Here is a 21253-nt window from a genome sequence, read left to right on the forward strand (position 1 = left end):
TGTGGGCATTTAACAACTCAGAGAACTGCTTGCTGCCTAAAGGATGCTAAAAGAAAAATGTTGACACGAATCCAACTCATTTAGTAAAATATGCCATTTTTCTAGTAAATTCTATTTACAAAAGGTGAGATATATAACTGTACAGATGTGAAAACCTGGCAATTACAAATAGGAAACAAACCTTGCTCCTTCTATTACTCACCTTTCAGAGTAAGTCCTCTCCTTGGTTATAGAGGTAGGCAAGAAAACTAATACCTACAGAAAATATTTGTAGGCGGGACTGGAAAAAAATGTTTATAAATAATACACTAAGATAACCTAAAGAGTAGCATTCAATAGCATCAAGAAATGGCTTAGCTTGAATCCGATGTGTTTTAGTCAGTCAGTCCCTGTTTCAGTCTAGACTGGGGTGGGAGTAGAGATTAGCTAGTTCCTCTGGAATGTAAACAACTTTATACCTAGTGTAATTACCATCAAATTAATGGTCAATTACCAGTCACTAACAATGCATGAGATAGCCTTGAACTAGATCCCATTGAGAATTATAAGCCTAATTTCTAAGTCTATGAAGCAAGCTTAAGAAGAGAATTTACTATCATTAAGGAACCTGAATTTTCATCAGGTAGACTAAAATAAAGGAAGGGCTAAGAACAGTGTTGGGGTAGTTGAAGCAAAACCATCTGTCACTTCCTACCACCCCTTTAAGTTAGCTCCAATAAATGGGAATGGCTGCCATGTCACCATGACTCACCTCTATTCAAAAATAGCCTGAAAGGATTAGTTTTTCTTAGAATCAGGACTGATTCTAAGATTTTCTGAGAAACTTTTGGACACTTACGGGGTAAGTTAAGGTATAATCACTAGACCTTATTTTAGATGTACTTCAATGTGGCTTAAACTGTGGGTTAGTGATGTCTTTTGAAGCCCTTCAATAAGCATGATGGGTACCATGGTTGCTAAATGAGTATATTTATAAACTAATATTTTACATTCATTCAGTAAGTGCTTATTATGTGCCAGGCACTGTCCTACTTCACAGGGATATATACAGAGCAGTGAACGATAAAGACAAATCCCTGCCGAGGAATGAATTACATGACTACCACTTTTAGAAAACTTAAAAAGTATGAAATAAGCTAAGAATTACTGGACTGGTATATAACATTGTCAAAAGCACAGAATGAGAATATAAGTCTCTTAGAACACAGTTCTATGAAAATAAATCACCTTATTTTGCTTTTATGTAAAATGAGTGGCTTATTTTTATTTATCTTTTTGGTAGGAGGGACAAAACCCTTAGTACTGAACCACTAAGACACATCCCCAGACTGTTTCTGAGAGAGGGTCTGCCTAAATTGCTGAGGCTGGCCTTGACTTTATGATCCTCCTGCCTCAGTTTCCCAAGTTATTGGAGTTATAGGAGACCACCACCATGTCCAGGGGGTACAGTTTAAAGTAAAGCAGTAAGGATAGCTAAATTAAAATCTATCTGGGGCTGGGGATGTGGCTCAAGCAGTAGCGCGCTCGCCTGGCATGTGTGCGGCCTGGGATCGATTCTCAGTACCACATACAAATAAAGATGCTGTGTCCGCTGAAAACTAATATATATATATATTAAACTAATATATATATATTAAATATATTTATATATATATATATATATTAAAAATTCTCTCTTTAAAAAAAAAAATATCTGGAATTGACAAAGAGACATCCGAAAGGAAAAATGAAATACAGAGAGTTAAGGAATTAAAGTACTTTGTTTCATATTTTCAGATCTAAAGTACTTAGCTTTCAAAAATGTTTAGTTTTTCAATTTATAAATTACATATTGTTTGAGACTATGAACTTTCCAGAAAAAGAGCACAGCAACAGTTTGTTTATCCTACCACTCGGAATTACCTTAATTTAGGAAAACCTTTTTTTATTTGTATTTGGGTAAAGTCAGGCCCAATTAAGCAAAAGTCAAAAGAAGAAATAGCTGTGATTAATCATTATTCAAATTTACTTGGCAGCATAAAAACTACTTTTATGTTAAAAAATAAGATAGAGTACATTATTTAAATTCACTTAGATAGCAAAAAATTCTTAATACCTGATTGATTAAATTATCTAACTTCTCATACAAATTCAATTTTCCCAACATGGAAATATTATAGACTGGGAGAAAATAAGAACAATATCCAGTAATTCATATAATAGTGATGTTAAGGGGAAAAATAAACCCTCAACATTGTCTGGGCCTTATGTTTGAACACACTAATAGAACCAATACCAAGATATTTCAGCTTTATCTAAACTGAAACCTTAATCTATTAAGTTAAAAATACCCAGTTTTCTGTTTTAATAAAATCTCCCATCACCTATTCCTTCAGACAATAAGCAATCTCTGGCAGCTAGATCAGTCACTTCATTCACATCTTTTATAGGAAAGATGTTGTGTTTTTTGAGTTACCACGTGTTAACTTATTAGAGCGAATAATTTGCATGGGTGAACTACAATTGAATTTATATCTTGGAGGAACTGGAAGATGTAGTAAGATTACAAAAAAAATCTATTCTGAGGACATGCTAAAACATCAATAACTTTTTATTTTAAATAAAAAAATCAAAACTTTTTTGAAAACTGTACTTGAAAAATCATCAATCATGGAATAATTAAAGCAATGTTTTACAGATTCTAAATTCTCTTGTGAAACATTACTAGTATATCTCCCAGTATTATATGCATGTTTTAAAGATTTGGCCATTGACTTCCATGTCAGGTGTTTTAACATGATTAGCAATCATTAAAATAGGAACTCTGAAAATTAAGTCTAGGCAATTTTATTGCCAGAGTTGTTAGGTGTTTTGACTAATATAACCAGAAGAGACTAATCTTAAGCAAGTGATTCAATTTCACATTTTCTCAAAGATGATGATTCTCACTTTATATCTACAAAGTCATGTCATATTTCATAGCAGAAAAATGATGTGGCAGAAAGGATTTTAGAAAAAAAATTCACCCCCTTTTATTGAGCCTTTACACAGTGGAAACTAGATTTAATTAAAACATAGGGCAGGATGGGAAAGAGCTGTCTTGGTCATTTTCACTTTCAAGCTCATTAAGAGAATGAGGAAAGACTTTTCTTGTAAATCTCAACCTGAAATAGGATATCTTAGTGTCCAAATTAAAAGAACAAAGATAATACCTACAATAATACCAAAGACTGTGCTAAAATTTTCTTTCTTAAAAAAATCTCCTGCACTGAAGGAAAATAGTATAAATTACATCACCAACCTTCAAAAGTTAGCATGTAAAGGGTACTCTATCTTCAAACCATTGCCTAAAATATTCCATAGGAAATTTATAGGTAAAAAACAAATCAAGGGACCTCAAATGCACTGATTTATAATATTCTTAAATATTAAAAAGGGAAAGTAAACTAGCTATTTATGGGTAAGATGAAGCAAATTTCTAGCATCTTTAAAATGATTATACAATTTCTTTAGAGCTGAGCAGTTTAAGTAGAAATAAATACTAGTACGCACTAGAAGAGAAGGTTTAATAATTGATAAAAATGTACAAAAATATTCAAATCAGAAATGCTTTAGAATGTGTACCACGAAGTCAATACTTCTCAGTGAGTAGGGAAGGTAAAAGCCCTCCTCAATGGAAAAAAAAAAAGAGAGAGAAAGAAAACAAAAAAAGAAAAAAAATTGGATAAAAAAATCAAGACAACTGTTAAAGAAAATGTTTTAAAGTCAACATTGATTTTTTTTTCTTTTTTGACAAGTATATTGCAACTATCACTTAAAGATTGGTGGCACATTCTTTAGTAGGTCCTTAAGGCAATATATTTAATCTAATTTACAATTTGATTCGATGTTAACTTTTTTAAACATCACCTCAAAATAGATGCTCAAAATAATGCCCTCACAATAGCCTTTTTAAAATGTCAGATGTTTCATAAAAAATAACGGTGGCTTTATTACAGCAGTGCTTATTGCACCACTAGAGTTAAGGGTCTACCAAGTTTCCATCAAAAACACCCATTTCTTACAAGCTCACCATAATAGATCACATTGGCTGTAACCAGTTGGGTAGTGCACAAAAAAGCAGATTTATTGGTTGCTGGTGCTTTTTTTTGTACTACGATATTATCAAAAAAATTGTCATATATCTTCAAAATCCAACTTCTAAAAGTAAATCAAATCACCTCATGACTTAAGACTTTAGAACAAAGTAGAGACATTTGCAGTTATCAGTAAATTGCCACCTTTAATCCATCCTGCAGTGCCCTATGAAAGGGTCACAGAAAGACAGTTATGACTGTAGGAAAATATGATTCTTGATACAGAATCAGAAGTTATTTTCAATTTCTTTTGCTTATATAAAGTCCACAATAACAATACTTAAATGCACTTTTTTTTTTTTCTGTGATACAATTAAAACCCAGTGTTATTTAAACTGAACTTAAAATAGAGTCCCTGGTCTGAATTAGACTTTAAATCATACTGTAAACATATATTTGGTATAATTTATTGATCATCATCCAGTTGCTCCAAAAGGGTTCTTCTGCGCTTTTCTAATTCACCTTCACTCAGTTCACTGCCAGAAGTATCCCAATTACCCTGAAAAGACATTGAACATAATTACAGATGTTAGTAGTCAGAAGATTATAAAGTAATAAATCTGTGAGAAAAGAATCAAGATTTATATGGATTCTCTTCCAAAGAAGCACACATTTTACAGGGTTAAAAGACTGAGTTCTTACTCAAAAGCCCATCAAATGGATCCATTAGTGGAAAAAACTTGAATTTTGAAACCAGAAGAACGATACACACTGGTTTCTTCTCTTCCGTTTTACGAAACTGAATGAGGCTTCTTGTTTATACTTATTAGAAAGCTATGTGCTTACATTCTTGGTAATATATTTGCACAGATTCTAGGTAGCACTCTATTACAGAAAGGAAAGTATTATTATTCTAAGATTCTACTGTTCAAACATACTACATTTACAAGCAGGGCAAGATTTAGACAAAATAAACAAAAACATGGCATTCTCTGAGAAACACAACCTTTGTAGAGTGGATAGACTTCACCCAACCTCCTTTACAAATTGTTTAACCCACTGTTAAGAAAAAGTACTAACAGAGGAGGGTAGGATTTCATTCTTTACTACGGTTGTCATTAAGACTCACCTGTTGCATACAGATTTAAAAACCACCACAAAAAAACCCTGCTCTATATCAACTGGATCCGAATAGCCAAAGGTAGAGAGAGTAGGGACCAGGGCTAATCTACATGGTTAAGGATCTTTCTCCACTGATAATTCCTAGGCGTTAATTACCCTTGCGAAAGACATTTGTATAAGAAATTGGCAAAGCAAAGATTTGCATTATCATGTGCTCTGCCATTCATATTTACATTATGTATATATGAGAAACTAATTATTTAACATGATAATAAAGTCTGTATTTGGCTTGTATTCTCTTTTTCTTTTGTGTTCACCCATTCCCCAATTCATATTTCTAAATGTTACTGCAATGCTACCTTTTGAAACTAGTAAAGGTGAAACGATGACAACTGTGGATATCCAAAGAATCCCTGCAGAGTCTATATTTTATATCCCTTAAACAAAAAGAAAAAAAAATCCTTAAAAATTGATCAGAAAACACCCACTGTCACTTATTAGTGAGAATGTACAAACCAGAGACCATATTCTTTCTTAGTGTAAATGTTAAAACTATAGTTACAGAATGCTGTTATTTTGTAAGGGATATAAAATTTGGGACAGTCAAATCAGGTCATTCATGACAGTAAGTATTAGAAAACACTTTTGTAAGAAAAGCAGTTAACTGATATTGTTTCCCTCAATGGCAGCAAAACTGAAAGTCAACAGACTTCTTGAAACCACTTTTCTATTTTTGTAAATGTAAGAATAAAACAACCGAAATACTTACAGAATCTTTTCCAGTCTTTTTCTTAGGTGATTTGTGTTTTGATTCTGATCTTTGTCTAGTTCTATCTTTTTCACTTTCCCGATCTTTTTCTTTTTTATCCTTCTCTCGCTCAGCATCTGATTCTGGAGAGTCCTATGTAAATAAAGTTACTTGTTTGTATTTTCATAGAGATGCCATTCTATCTTTTAAAAATCCACATACAGATAATATTTAACATGCACTCATAATATTAGTGTTCCTAGAGTGGGAAAATATAATTTGAATTGTTAACCTCAAGTGTTTGATAAAATTTCCCAAAGACTTATGGAAGGAGACAGTCTTTCCCATGAGTAGGATGACATTACCATTTAGTGGTAAAACACCACTAAAAAGAAGCCTCCCTATTACTTTAGATAGGTTATATTACATAAATACAGACAACATTTTTTTTTCTTCTATTGTGCTGAGCATTGAACCTAGGGCCTCATATGTGCTAAGCAAGCATGTACTTTTACCACTGAGCTACACCCCCAGCTCAGATATTCTATTTTCTTACCACTCCAACGTACTATCAGTTGATTTAGATATAAAATATTGCTGTTAGCTTAGCTGTAAATGAAATTCTTTCCTTAAAATTACTGCTGTAAATGAGGGATTTCCTAAAATATAAGATTCATGCCAAGAATCTCAATCAGATACGCACAAATTTATGTGAGCACCAATAAAAAAATTTCAATTCAATAAGTGATATCCTGTTGAATATATACCTAAAGATGAAGAACTATAATCGCTGAAAAGTGGTTGTTTAAACGTTAAAATTTGTGTTTCTCAACAACAGTTGTGATACATAAACACACACACCCTCACTTTGGGGTCTGTCTTGAAGATTAAAGACAAGGGTAAGAATTCTGACACTGGCATGTGTATTTGTTTGAAGTTTACCAAATGATTTTAATGTAAGGTTAACTACAAAAGTCTGTACACGCCTAAACTAGACTACAAAGGATTAGGTTGGGAGAAGGTTCTAATAGCCACTGAGAAAGCTAAGAAAAACCAAAGCCTAGGTTGAATGTAAAAGCATGAATCTTGCTTACAGATTTATGTCTCCTCTTCTTGCTTTTCTTCTTATGCTTTTTTGATTTCTTATAACTTCTCTCTGAAGAGCATAAAAGGAAAAATAAAGTGTAAGAATTTGAGGCAATAAACGGGTCAATAATTTTGATCAATAACTAGAAATCTCACCAGACTCAGCACTAGAAGAATGTTCTGAAGCAGAACGGGACTCTGAACGCTGTCGTTTTTTCTTCGAATGACTGTCATCATCATCTGAATCTGACCCCTAAATAATACAAATAATCTAATTCACAATGATGCTACTAAATATTTTAGTACATTCAGGGTGCCATCTTTAAACTTCCTTACCGATCGGGAGCGGGAACGTTTCCTATGATGTTTTTTAGATTTCTTAGAATGTTTCTTGTTCTTTGAATGATGATGTTGACATTCATGCTACCAGGGTAGAAGAAAATTTCAAGAATTTACATTTGCTTTACATAGTGGATCATAAAGTCTTTTAGAAGTCACACAAAAACTTCTTAGATTGAAATGCCACATATGTAGGATGTAATCCCTGGAGATCATGCAAAGAATCATTAATCATTTTAACAGTTTCTGTTTTTTTTTCTTACTCATGCTATACCCACTAATTTAGACATCTAAATAAAAAATGATCTTAAAAGTATTAGTAGTGAGAATAGGTTTTTTTAACATGGGGGAGCGGGGTACCAGGGATTGAACTCTGGGAAACTTGGCCACTGAGCCACATCTTCAGCCCTGTTTTATATTTTACTTAGAGATAGGGTCTTCATTGAGTTGCTTAGCATCTTGCCCTTGCTGAGGGTGGATTTGAACTTGTGATTCTCCTTCTCAGTCTCCTAAACTGCTGGGATTACAGGTATGCACCACTGCGTCCGGCAGTAAGAACAATTTTAACAAGAATGAAAATGTTAGGAGGGAAAATTGATACAGTCTAGAAAGGTATAATATGAAGAATAGTCCCAAATGCTTTCAATAACAATGAAATATAGTGACATTCAGACTTTTTTAAAAAAATTTTTTTTAAGAATCTGGCTTTGTCTAACAAGTTATGCAAGGCACTAAGATAAAGAATAACCTCAGAGACACACTTAATCTGAGATAAACAAGGTTGGTCTCAGAATAAATGCAAAATCTACTTCTTCTTTTCCTCCAAGAACCATTTTCTTCATATTCAAATAAGATACCCTTAGGCATGCAAATGATGTCTCTTCTTAACTCCCTCTAAAACAATTATCAGGTTAGCTAGAAAGGGAAAGTATTGCAATAAAAGCTTCTTGATCCTAAACACGTGTATGGCTTTGGAAATGGACTGTTTCAACTGCTTAGGTGGAAACAAAGAATCTGCCTCAGAAAAAACCCTTATCCTCTTGTCTCAATGAATGTAACCTTTCTTTTCTACCTCAAGGCCCAAATTAAAAATCTGAATGTGTTTAGCCTTTCTTTATGTACTATCTTTACCTCCATTTACCAAGTCATTAACTTATCCCCAGCACAAAATGAAAAAAATATGGTTGGAGATTCTTGAGTTGGGGAAAAACAGATAGGGCATTATCTAGATTGGAGTATTTCAAAATTCACAATATAAGCAGGGTGCAGTAGCACATGCCTGTAATCCCAGCAATTTGTGAGGCCAAGGTAGGAGGACTGCAAATTCAAAGCCTGCCTCAGCAACTTTGTGTGACCCTGTCTCAAAAAATAAAAAGGGCTGCGGATGTAGCTCAGTGGTAAAGGGATGCTGGATTAAATCCCTGGTACTGGGGCAGGATGGGGAGTGGAAAACTCAAAGTACATTCTAATGCTTGGGAATCTGGCTAAAAATTAAGATTCACAAGTGGAATTTCTATGTGATTGGGTCTGGTGTCTGCATTCCTGAGAAATTCCTAGATAATTCAGATGCCATTGGTCTAAACTAAGGGTAGAAGAGCTCAAAGGCAATAGGAACAGATACAGAGGCAGCTGTGAAACAATATGCGCTACATGAGTACATAGTAGCACAAGAAACTGTTAACGGTGATATTAATCAATAATAATAAATCCAAAGAGGTAGTAAACAGACAAGTAATCTTTGTGCAGGATTACAATGCTAACATTACAATTATGAATTTGTACAATCTTTTGGTTTGTTGCAAAGCATTAGCTTATTAAGAGAACTTTTTGAAAACATTGACCCTGGAGCCAAAAAGCTTGTGCTGGAATCCCTTCCCTGAAAGGTACTTCATATTTCACTTTGCTTGGTTTACTGATCTGTAACTTCGTAAGTTTTTATGAGGATTTACTTCATACACATAATGTATATCAAAGAATTTGAACACTGCTTAATAGCATCAATATTATTTTTGAATCATTATCAATGGAGCATATTTACAAGTGACTACCTGAAACCTTCATCAAAGCCTGCATATTATTCGACTAAAGGAACATTTTCATTATGCACTTTAATAAAACTATTTGCCCCATTTTTTTTCCCCGAGAAACTCTCTGGGTTTTCTGTACATCCAATGAAGTATATAATACCTGAAACATCCTTAAAATAGGTTTTTTTTTTAAATTGCTGTATAACAAAATTTTAAGTTTTAAGTTTACTAGTCAATCAATGAATTTCTGAAAACTATTAAAAAAATATACATTCTTTACACATGACTCTGGATATTCCCATGAAAACTTGCAGTTTATTTCACTTTAAAACTTTCCACAGAAATAAAACATTCTGTAAACTTCCCAAGTAACTATATTTGACAAAAGCAAGAAAATGTTAAGAAATATATTTTGATCATTCAAAAATTTTAAATATTTTGTATGTTTTGTAGTATTTCATTCAGTTATGAGAATAATAAAATTACCTCAAGCACATGCATAAAATCTTTAAATATTCTTTTCCTTTCAGACTCTAGAGTAATGTCTTCAAATGCTGGCTCTTTTACAAATCTCTCCCGGATCTGAAAAAAATCAGTAATATGATAAACATATGAATGCCAAGGAAAAGTATACCAGTATGCTTTTGAAAAAGAAATCAAATTAACAAGTAAAAACTGTGATAAGCTCATCCTCTAAAAGTGTACTTATTGTTTTCTTCAAAAGTCCAAATCATTAATATTCATAAATGTAGAGTCACAGCTGACTTAATAAATGTTTTAAATACTCTACAAATTTACCTTATTATTTGGCTTTAAAAGGGAAAATAATTAAAATTTTTTTATTTTCAGTTGTTTTTTAAAAAATAAAAACAAACAAGAAAATTTCCAAGTACACATACATCTTCCCAGACAGCATCCAACTCTATTGGAGGAGTAGCCTGTTTCAGCATGCTCTTGAATGCAGATTCTTTTCGTTTCATCTTCCGAGCCTCCTCTTTTTCTCTTTCACGTTCACGGGCTTCTGCCTTTTCTAGTAACTATTAGAAAATTATATTTAATCAGTTATAATAGTATGATTATTACTAGTGTTATCTGAAATTCACTGTTCTAATTTAGAAGTATTCTTACATCATTCCTATGGATTAATTTATCTACAACATTAATTTAAGCAGAGCAAGCTTGCCATAATCTTTCATCACATATATTATTTGTTTCACTTTGCCCTACCGTATAAAACCCTATTCACATCCTCATATCAACAGCCTATTATTCAAATAACTTTTAGCTAAATATGATAAAAACTGCACTAGTTATGTGTGACAGTTAAAATTACTTACACTATTGAAAGCCAACTTGATATTTCCAGCATCTAATGTAGTCGACCTTTTAGTTGAACTGATTATTGCCACAAAGTCTTCAAAAGTAGTATTTACTTCAACTACAAATCCTTTGTCCTAAAACCCAGAAATCTTGTTATAAAATAACACAAAATCACAGGAATACAGTAATAATTTGTAAAATGGACTACAGGTTAATAGTCAAGAAGAAGTATGCTGATTTACCTTTAGAATGTCTTTTATTATCTTTTTTTCATCATGATAACGTGCTTTAAGATCCTCAACATAAAACTTGAAAAGATCAAGTGCAGTTGATCCTAATGAAAAAACTAAAGAAGTCAAAAGCTAGCTCTAACCAAAGAGCTGCAATTACTTTTTTGTTTATAAAACAAAAATAAAATAAAGCACCCTTTACCCAACATAACCACCTTCCCTTGGGCCCATTCCAATTACTTTTGTAACTACAAGTTTGTAAAGTAAAGAATCTCACCAGGCTGACCAAGCATATTAGTGAATCGAATATCAGAACTAATAGTTGGATACAATTCCATCCAAGATGACATAGAATGAAGCTGTCCATGTTCATGCAATTCATCTAAAAATATCTGGGGAAAAACAATCATATTTTAAAAGTTATCTTTATGTACACTGGACATACAAGTGCAATACAAAAATACACATTAAAAACTTAGCAATATTTAAAACTAATCCATTAATGCTATCTCAAACATATTTTTAGGTACAAAAACATTTGTTATTTGATGAAAGTAAAAACTACTTTCACACACACAATTATCCTTCAGGAAAAAAGTAACTTTAATATTACATTTTCTTTCTAGGCTTTATTTTCTGGTCCCTCAAGATAAAATATCATTTCTGGTGGTTTAAAAAAAAAATACACACACACACACGCATGTGTGTGTGTGTGTGAGAGAGAGAGAGAGAGAGAGAGAGACACCTTAACTTAAAATAATTGATATTACCTATCTAAAGTAATGAAGCTAAAGAAAAAATATGCATATTTCTTTTCAAATATACTTTTTGTATTTAGTGGCTAGTTTGTTCTGGGTTTTTTTTTTTTTTTTTAAACAAATACAGGATCTATCAGGAGAATGTACAATTTTCCCAAAGTACTTTGGAAAACTAGACTCAGTAGGTCCTGATGCGGGTTTTGCCAATTTGCATTGTGATAATTTCCCAGATGATATTAATTCTGTGCATGTGGAGACTTTAATTTGAAGATCACTGCTCTATCTTAAAACTCTATCTTGGCTTCATACTTCTGAGACACTACACATTTCCTTGGTCCTCAAAGTTTCTCGTCAATCTTTTCTACACTTGATGTAAATTCAGAGAACAGGTTTTTTTTTTTTTTTTCCTCTAATTAGTTATACATGACAGTAGAATGCATTTTGACTACATCCTACATAAATGGAGTATAACTTCTCATTTGTCTGGTTGTACATGATGCAGAATTACACAGGTCATAAAACCATAAATGTACCTAAGGTAATAATGTCCAATTCATTCTACTATCATTCCTATCCTCATGCTCCCTCCCCTCACTTCATTCCCCTCTGTTTAGTCCAAAATACTATTATACTCTCCCAACCTTATTGTGAATTAGCATCCGAGTATCAGAGAAAGCATTAGGCCTTTGGTTCTTTCGAATTAGCTTATTTCTCTTAGCATGTTAGTCTCCAGCAGTTCCATCCATTTACCAGCAAATGCCATAATTTCATTCTCAAGGCTGAGTAATATTCCATAGTATATATATATACTAGTTTCTTTATCTATTCATCTGTTGAAGGCCATCCAGGTTGTTTCCATAACTTGGCTATTGTGAGTTGAGCTGCTATGAACACTGATGTGGCTATGCCACTGTAGTATGCTGATTTTAAATCCTTTAGGTATAAACCTAAGAATGGGATAACTGAATCAAATGGTGGTTCCATTCCAAGTTCTCTGAGGAATCTCCATATTGCTTTCCATAATGGTTGTAGTGATTTGCAGTCCCACCAGCATGTATGAGTGTACCTTTTTCCGCATATCCTAACCAACATTTATTGTTGCTTGTCTTCTTGATGATTGCCATTCTGACTGGAGTGAGATGAAATCTCACTGTAGTTTTGATTCGCATTTCTCTAACTGATAGAGATGTTGAACATTTTCTTCATATATTTGTTGATTGATTGTACTTCTACTTCTGTGAGATGTCTGTCCAGTTCCTTTGGCCATTTATTGATTAGGTTATTTGTTTTTCGATGTTGAGTTTTTAAAATTCTTTGTATATCCTGGAGATTAATGCTCTATCTGAGATATGTGTGGTAAAGACAAGACTTTTTTCCCATTCTGTAGGCTCTCTCTTCATGTTATTCTTTCCTTTGCTGTGAAGCAGCTTTTTAGTGATATTCCATCCCATTTATTGATTCTCGATTTTAGTTCTTGCACTTTAGGAAACTGGTTAAGGAAGTCAGTCCCTAGTTGACATGTTGAAGATTTGGGCCAACCTTTTCTTCTATCAGGAGCAGGGACTGTGTTCTAGTGCTTAAGTCTGTTATCCACTTTGAGTCAATTTTTGTGCAGGGTGAGAGAGAGGGGTTTAGTTTAATTTCATTTGTTACATATGTATTTCTAGTTTTCCTAGTACCATTTGTTAAAGAGGCTATCTTTTTTCAATTATGTTTTGGCTCCTTTGTCTAGTATGAGATAACTGTATTTATGTGGATTTGTCTCTGTGTCTTCTATTCTGTACCAATGCTTTATGTATTGGTTTTGGTGACAATACCATACCATTAGAAACAAATAAACAAACAAACAAAAAAAAATTATGGCTCTGTAAGTACTGGTATTGTGATGCCTCCTGCTTCACTTTTCTTCCTAAGGACTGTTTTGGTTATTTTGGGTCTCTTATTTTTTCAAATTAATTTAATGATTGCTTTTTCTATTTTTATGAAGAATGTCACTGGGATTTTAATAAAAATTGCATTAAATATGTATAATGCTTTTGGTAGTATGGCCATTTTGACAATGTTCATTCTGGCTATCCAAGAGCATGGGAGATCTTTCAATCTTGTAAGGTCTTCTTCAATTTCTTTCTTTAGTGTTCTGTAGTTTTCACTGTAGAGGTCATTCACCTCTTTGTTAGAGTGATTCCCAAGTAATTTTTTTTTTCTTTATTGAGGCTATTGTGACTGGGATTGTCTTCCTAATTTCTCTTTCAGTGGATACATCACTGATGTATAAGAACACATTTATGGGTGTTAATTTTTGTATTCTGCTACTTTGCTGGATTCGTTATTACTTCTAGAATGTCAAATACCAGTTTTAAGACTTCAAAAACAAAAACAAAACAAATCCCCACAAAACCTGCCTTAGTTGGTCATAGATGTGGTAAACATTTATTATTACCTGATTGGCCAATGAGTATTCAATTAAAAAAAAAGTTATCATCAAAAACATTACTGAAAACTTTCTTTTCATTTATGTTCTTTTGTTGTAAATGCTAATTTTCTCTTTTGATTCATTTTCCTGAAGTTCTAAATACACTTTAGAAGGTTAGAATAGCATATAAATTACTGGGCTGATAATCTCAAGGATCTTTATCAATATATCCTTTAACACCAGTTATACTAAGAGTAATCACAAACCAAGCCAAATATATATCAATCCGATTTCAAGCCACATTTTAGACTTAAAAGATCCATTGAGCCTTTGCATGAAAATTTCTTCCTCATAGTCTCCAGCCCCAGTATGACAGTCTGTATTATATTCTCACATTTTCTTTGACCAAGATTTCCATTTAATTTTCATATCTCCTTATTTTAAAAATCACTACATACTTTAAATCTTCATAGTGGACACTAAAGGGCAATAGTTGTAGTGTAACAGTCCTCTTAAAAATCTCTTCTCAGAATGGGGATATAGCTCAGTTGGTAGAGGGCTTACCTTGCATGCACAAGGGCCTGGGTTCTAATTCCCAGCAACACACACACACACACATTTGTTCTCCTTTTCTTTCTGGTCACACAGCTGCTTATCTAAAAACAAGGTTTTCTAGCCTCTTCAATAGTGATCTGTGACCATGTTAGTAAATTCTCAAGAACTGAATATGAATGAAATCAATTAACGCTTCCATACCTCTGGCTTTATAAAGATCTACCATTTCAATTTTTTTCCAAGCTACAATGTGATTATAAGGACACATTTTAGTCAGGGCTACTGTGACATGGCACTGGAATTTCAAAATGCAATATTTCAGACTCCCTTACAGACATACTGAATCAAATTCCTGGGGTAAGGCTCAATAATCTGTGGTTTTAAGAGTCTCCCAAAAGATCCTCTAGAAAACCACCAAGATAAAGGAAATTATCAGCATAATAACTTTGTATTATTTATGATTATTTATTATTTAGTCCTTATTCCATAGGACTAAAATTCATGCTATTGGCAATAACACTGTAGATTGTCAGTGGGGAAAACTTTTCTGAAAGCCCTCTAGGTGATTCTATGATGCACTAAGTGTTGAGTATCACTGCCTATTCCCTGCACTTGCACTCGACCACATGCCTTGCCCTAATCAGATTATTATTGCAAGAAACTATCTTACTTAAACCATTATTACTAAGCACTTATTCCAATATAGTGATTAATAAAAGAGCCTGTAATCAAAGCTGGGTATTCTAAGTCTAGCTTCACTATTCAGTAAATGTTGAATTTTCCCCAAATAAAAATCTTAGCTATCAACACTCACCTTACATAACAGCCTTCCACATTCCCTTGCCTAAAATGGCTATTAATGCAGCTATCTAATTGTTGAAGTTAAAGAATTAAGTGTGTAGAATTCACCACAAAGACTAAGCCAATGATCTGGGAACAGGTGTCTCAAACATTGATACATTGTTTGTATCAATGTTCTAGCCCAGTAAGCATATTATAAAACTAAGTTAGAGAAGAAATTTTTCCACTACCTGAAAAGATTCCCTATTTTTACGTTGTCGTCTTCTTTCTCTTAGCAAACTCTTCTGTTTTTCTTCTTCTTCTTCCTTTTCTAGAGCTCGAATATGCTCTTCAAAGCAAATTAATGCATCTTCTTTGTCCATGTCTAAAGTGTTTTTCATATAAAAATAAAAATTGCAAATTATAAGAAAAGCAGTTTAACTATTTAACACCCTACAAATTTAAAATTCACATTGAAAATAACTTTTTACAATCAAATATGATTTATCATTGTAATGAAAAGTTTCAAAGAGAATTTCAAAAAGAACTCTATAATAAACAATGAAGATGAAATAGGACACCTAATGACAAAATTTAATAAAAATAAAATAATTATGCAACACATGCCAGAAATACCAAAAGTACCCCAGAAGCTTTTCTAGGAGCGGTGTCACTTTATCAACAGGGTACGTTATAGGAAATAGGTCACAAGTTGATTTTATCACTGTGCGAACACCACAGAGTATACCTACACAAATTAAAGAAGACTACAACATCACTATGCAAGTTAATTCTTTGGGACCACCACTGTTAACTAAATATTATACAATGTGTGATTATACAAAACTCTAGGCCCTATCAAAAAAAAAAAAAGAAAAAAAAAATCATTGAAGCATGATTCTCAGGCGGACGGAACAATAAGCTGTAATTTAAAAGCAACTCAGTAATCCAGAAAAGGTACTTGATGAAACCAATTGTGAAAAATTTTTTGCTTTTTGTGAAACACTCAAGTTACTACCCATGGGTGAGGCCTTGGGTTCCATCCCCAGGACTACATGCACAAAAAAGTTATTATATCAACAAGACAGTATAAGTAAAATGGGGCAATTTGCATTCAAATGCCAAATTACACATAAAAAACTAAGTACAATTTCAAGTTTGATGCATGATTTGCATATTTCAAGAAGTCTTCTGTTAAAGGTAACTTAGATTATGAAAAAAAAATTTTATCTTAAATCACAAACTTAAATGTAAAGAAATATCACACTTGCATATAAATAAAACACTTTTTCAGTAACAAACAATTCTTTAAAACTAAGTGATCTCATGTAAAAAGTGAGAATCATTTTTTGTTGACGCAGGACATTGTTTAAAAACAATTTTCTCATTACTCATTATTCTTACTCTGTAACTCCTCATCTTCTGCGAAAGTTGGATTATCCATTAGATACTGCTGTGCTTCAGACCAAGTTGTAGAGTATGTTACATTAGCCATGTTGTCAAGTATGTTTTTTAATGCTTCCCAATTTCTTTTTCGCAACTGCTTTGCTTGTTCCTACAACAAAAGTAAGAATAAACTTACTGAAGTTTAAAGTGATTGCAATTAATGAAGATTTCTTTTTATTCTGATGAATCAATTTCAAACATTATGAATTTGTTTTAAATAATGATACTACTTATTTGGCCAGTGTTCTTGTATATTTTCCCGGCTTGTACTTATCTGCAATTTTTTCACTTCTCTTCAAAACCAGAATTTGGGAGCCATGTTTTTATTTTTTAATCAACACTCCATAAACTTTCTTCCTACCACTATACATTAGAGACACAATCTATAACTAACATTACTGTGGATGAGTCACATAGTGGTATAATGCTAAGGTCTTCACTGACCTTCAGATATGTTCAAAGTTGTAATAGTACTGGCTTTTACGTATGTTTCTTTAAAACTTGATTATACAAAATTAATTAATTTAATACTGAATTAATTTAATACTAATTAATTTAATACTGAATTACCCCAATATTAAACAATGAAAAAGAAATGTATAAAGCAAGTGTTTTAAAACACTATCTTCCAAGTTCCCTTTAATAAAAACAACAGCAAATAATTGTCATTCTTTCAACAACCATAAGTGAATTATAAGCAAGAAAACTGAGTAATTCTGAATGTGACAAGGCTAAAAAAAAAAAGTTATTTTTCAATAAGGCAGGCAATTAATGGCAAGCAATCAATACCTACTGGAATTTCATCAGCACTTATAATGTCAGAGAAAGGAAGATAAAGAAGCTTATTTTTATGGGAGCAATCAATTCTACAATTAAATTTAACTTTTAATAACTAGATCTGACACACTATATAAAGTGAACAAACTACTTGACAGAATGGATATATAAAATGACATAATCTGAGTGAAGAAACTTTTTTCTACAAATACATTAAATAAAGAATAAATAATACCTTTTCTTTTTTCGACAGAAAGAACAAAACATCTTCATAGATTTCAAGACGATCACGTTCTGATATTGCATTCCAGACTTCCATCTCTCCAAACATTTGTTCTGCCTTTCTATTCATTAAAAAAATGATATTTTTCATCATACTGTGAAAATTTTGAATCATTTTCATATTAATCTAAATTTAAACCCACTAAAATGAATGCTTTTCAATCTAATTTCATAACTGTATGCAACTTTTTTGATAATTAAGTGGATAGATAATACCTTTTGGGCAATGTACTGTACTGTACACTGTCCTGTATCACTTAGGGTGCTCATAAAAAGTTATTAGAAATTTGGTTAACACAGAAAATGTACCAACTTAAAAGAAATTACAGATGTTCACTCAGATTTTTCTGGAATACTGAGAAAAACAAAGAAACATATAGGGAAAATAAGCTTAGAAATTTATTGCAGAATTTTTTTTAAATACTTTTCTTAGTTGTAGTTAGATACAATACCTTTATTTATTTTTATGTGGTGATGACGATGGAACCCAGCGCCTCACACGTGCTGGCAAGTGCTCTACCACTGAACTGCAACCCCAGCCCTTATTGCAGAAATTTTAATACTGAACTACCCCCATATTAAATAATAAAGAAACATAAAATTGTGTATTTCTAATCCACAAATATAAAAAATTTCCATTTTTTATGAGTAAAATGTAATAAAACTTGACTAGTAAGTAAAATGTGATAAAGCTTGAACCCAGTCATTATTTCCCTTTTCTTCCATTCCTAAATGATAATTAAGGCTACAAGTTGAGATCCACAAAACTGATATATCTTGTACCTTATACAACTGCCACATTCAGTCATCTAGCTTTACTGAACAGCATCTACATTATCAGTTACTGCACTGAGCAAAAATATAAAACAAACATTGCAGTAAACACATTCCATACATCATTAAGAATCTTACTTGTATCTGGTTGTGGAAGTCATTTTCTCATGATTTTCAAGAAAACGCTGGAAGGATTCCTTAGCCTCTTTGTATTTTGATCTTGCTTCTTCTTTTTCCTCTTTCTCTGTCTGGACTTTATAGGCATTAAAGGCCTGCTTTTTCTCACTCAACTTTGCTAAAGCACTATGTAATAGAAAAATACCATATAAGAGTAAATAAAAGCAGGAGAATCAAATTAATGCTTTGGTAAAACTACAATGTGTTCATGCATAAATTTAAAAAGTTCATAATTTATCAAAGAGAAGAAATAATCCTAGAAAGTAATTTCTAGTTTTGAAATAACTCTAATTTAATTTGTAGCAGGGTGCTCAAATTTTATGACAAATTTTGGATTTTTGATTCAAGAATGGATCCAAAATCACATACATAAAGGGTTTTTTTTGTTTAAAAAGTTGTACCATTTTTCAAAGCCCACCTCAACAACTTAGCAAGGCCCTAGGCAATTCTACCCAATTTTAATCTTAAATGTGGTAGTCCCAATTGCTCAAAGTGAAAAGTAAATGAAAAAATGAAGTATTACCTATATCGAGGATCATTAATGATCATTTTCATAGCTTGCTCCCATGAAGCATTGGATGGTACCCGCTGAAAACAGTGAAAAATTAAAATTTCTCATAAGTATAGAAAAGTCAAGGAACCAAGCCTAATATTCATTATAAATGTCAAGTACTACCTTTAAATTCAAAAGTTTCTTACTGAAGGAAAATTTGTGAAATACATCTAATCACGTATTGACTTACAAGAAAACTTTAACTGAAATTTAAACAAGGTACAATTTCTACTGGTGATAAAAAAAATTAAACAATGATTACAAATAAATCTGATATTAAATATTGCCGTAGCTGGGCACAGTGGTGCATGCTTGTAAACCTAGAGACTCAATAGGCTGAGGCAGGAGAATTGAAATTTTGAGGCCAGCCTTAGCAACTTAGTGAAACCCAGTCTTAAAATAAGAAATTTTAAAAGCCTGGGAATACTGCTCAGTGGTAAAGCACCCCTAGGATCAATCCCCAGTACTGCAAACAAACAAACAAACAAACAAAAAACCCACATTTAGTTTATTTTTAGTTACAACACTTCATGAGATTAGTATCTTCAATCAAGGCATCAAGGTGATTAAACTTCATAAACTTAGGCAATTATTACATGTCACATAAAAAATCTATAATAAAAATACCTTTTCTTTCAATAATTCTTTAAATGCTTGCTTTGCTTCTTCTTTTGTATTCCAAGTATATGTTTTTTTTGCTGGTTGACTCTCTTCCTCCTCTTTTTTGGGAGTAAAACTAAAATGAAATTAAAATGCTATATTGATAACTGAATAAACCATATGCATCACTTAGACAAACTGCTTAATATACTGCTTAATATTTAACAGATGAGTGAAAATTTGACAATTTTTGAATAAAGTCTCCTATAAGTATCCTGGAAACATACTTATCTAAAGACAGAGAAATAAAGGTAATAGTTTTTCTGTAATAATCTTCAGTTATCAATGCTGTACAAATACCAAATTAAAACATTTAATTGTGCTAAAACACTAGCTGCACTAGTCTATAGATTAATACCTTTTAATGGCATATTTAACTTATTCAATGGTTTTATAATTAGTGCCTTAATAACATGACATCTGGATAAGTGTGCATAAATTTTATGCAGAGAACAGATGAATCTAAATCAATACTGGCAAACTATCCATTAGCCAAATCCAATCCACTATTAATTTTGGTAAACAGGGTTTTACTAGGAAACAACCTGTAAACGAGTGGTCGTTAGTTTATATATTGGTAATGGTTGATTTTGTGTTACCACAGCAAAGTTGAGTCACTGTGACAAAGACTGTATAATACAGAAACTCCAAAGATATACCTTTTAATATTCTATGAAAAAAATTGACTAAATACTGATCTCAAACAAAAGAAATGAAAATCAAGAATTATCAACTGTACTTGTATGGGGGTCATTCTGAAATGAAAAAAACTGTAAGCCTTACAATTTAGTCCTATGTGAAAATAAATGAATGCAGGGGAAAAAAAAAAAACAACTTTAAGTAAAATGCTTAGAGGAAGAGACACTAAAGTGGATATTAACAACAACAGAAAAATACAAATATCCCCCTCCCCCCGCGCCTGCAAGGTAGGCGGAACTGTGACCACCCGCAGACCAGGCCCAATGGCCTGCTGAGGGGCAGAGCCGCCCCCTCACCCCGCGCCTGCAAGGTATGCGGAACTGTGACCACCGACAGAACAGGCCCAGTGGCCCACGGAGGGGCAGAGCTGCCAACCACGCCTGCAAGGTAGGCGGACCTGCGACCCACCGGCAAAATAGGCCCAGCAACCCGCGGAGGGGCAGAGGCGCCCC

The 21253-nt window shown here is 32.7% G+C and overlaps 1 protein-coding gene across 9 annotated transcripts in view; it reads right to left on the reverse strand.

The window, feature by feature from the left end:
* Positions 1–2572: 2572 nt before the first annotated feature.
* Prpf40a (pre-mRNA processing factor 40 homolog A) overlaps positions 2573–21253 on the reverse strand; it is a 57778-nt gene continuing 39097 nt past the window's right edge. For 5 of the 9 annotated variants that reach the window (XM_048812276.1, XM_015479187.2, XM_015479186.2 and 2 more), the window contains 16 exons: positions 20070–20178; positions 19413–19477; positions 18851–19015; positions 17892–18000; positions 16838–16988; positions 15685–15818; positions 11205–11319; positions 10940–11043; positions 10715–10831; positions 10277–10414; positions 9864–9959; positions 7348–7434; positions 7168–7264; positions 7020–7081; positions 5947–6078; positions 2573–4614 (listed from right to left, as the gene is read on the reverse strand). In XM_048812276.1, the coding sequence (XP_048668233.1) occupies positions 4522–4614; positions 5947–6078; positions 7020–7081; positions 7168–7264; positions 7348–7434; positions 9864–9959; positions 10277–10414; positions 10715–10831; positions 10940–11043; positions 11205–11319; positions 15685–15818; positions 16838–16988; positions 17892–18000; positions 18851–19015; positions 19413–19477; positions 20070–20178 (1774 nt within the window). In that variant the 3' untranslated portion in view covers positions 2573–4521. The remainder of the gene's footprint in view (positions 4615–5946; positions 6079–7019; positions 7082–7167; positions 7265–7347; positions 7435–9863; positions 9960–10276; positions 10415–10714; positions 10832–10939; positions 11044–11204; positions 11320–15684; positions 15819–16837; positions 16989–17891; positions 18001–18850; positions 19016–19412; positions 19478–20069; positions 20179–21253) is intronic. The other 4 variants (XM_048812277.1, XM_015479188.2, XM_048812275.1 and 1 more) reach the window with 1 other exon arrangement.

Source organism: Marmota marmota, unplaced genomic scaffold (assembly GCF_001458135.2).
Source record: "Marmota marmota marmota unplaced genomic scaffold, marMar, whole genome shotgun sequence".
NCBI lineage: Eukaryota > Metazoa > Chordata > Mammalia > Rodentia > Sciuridae > Marmota > Marmota marmota.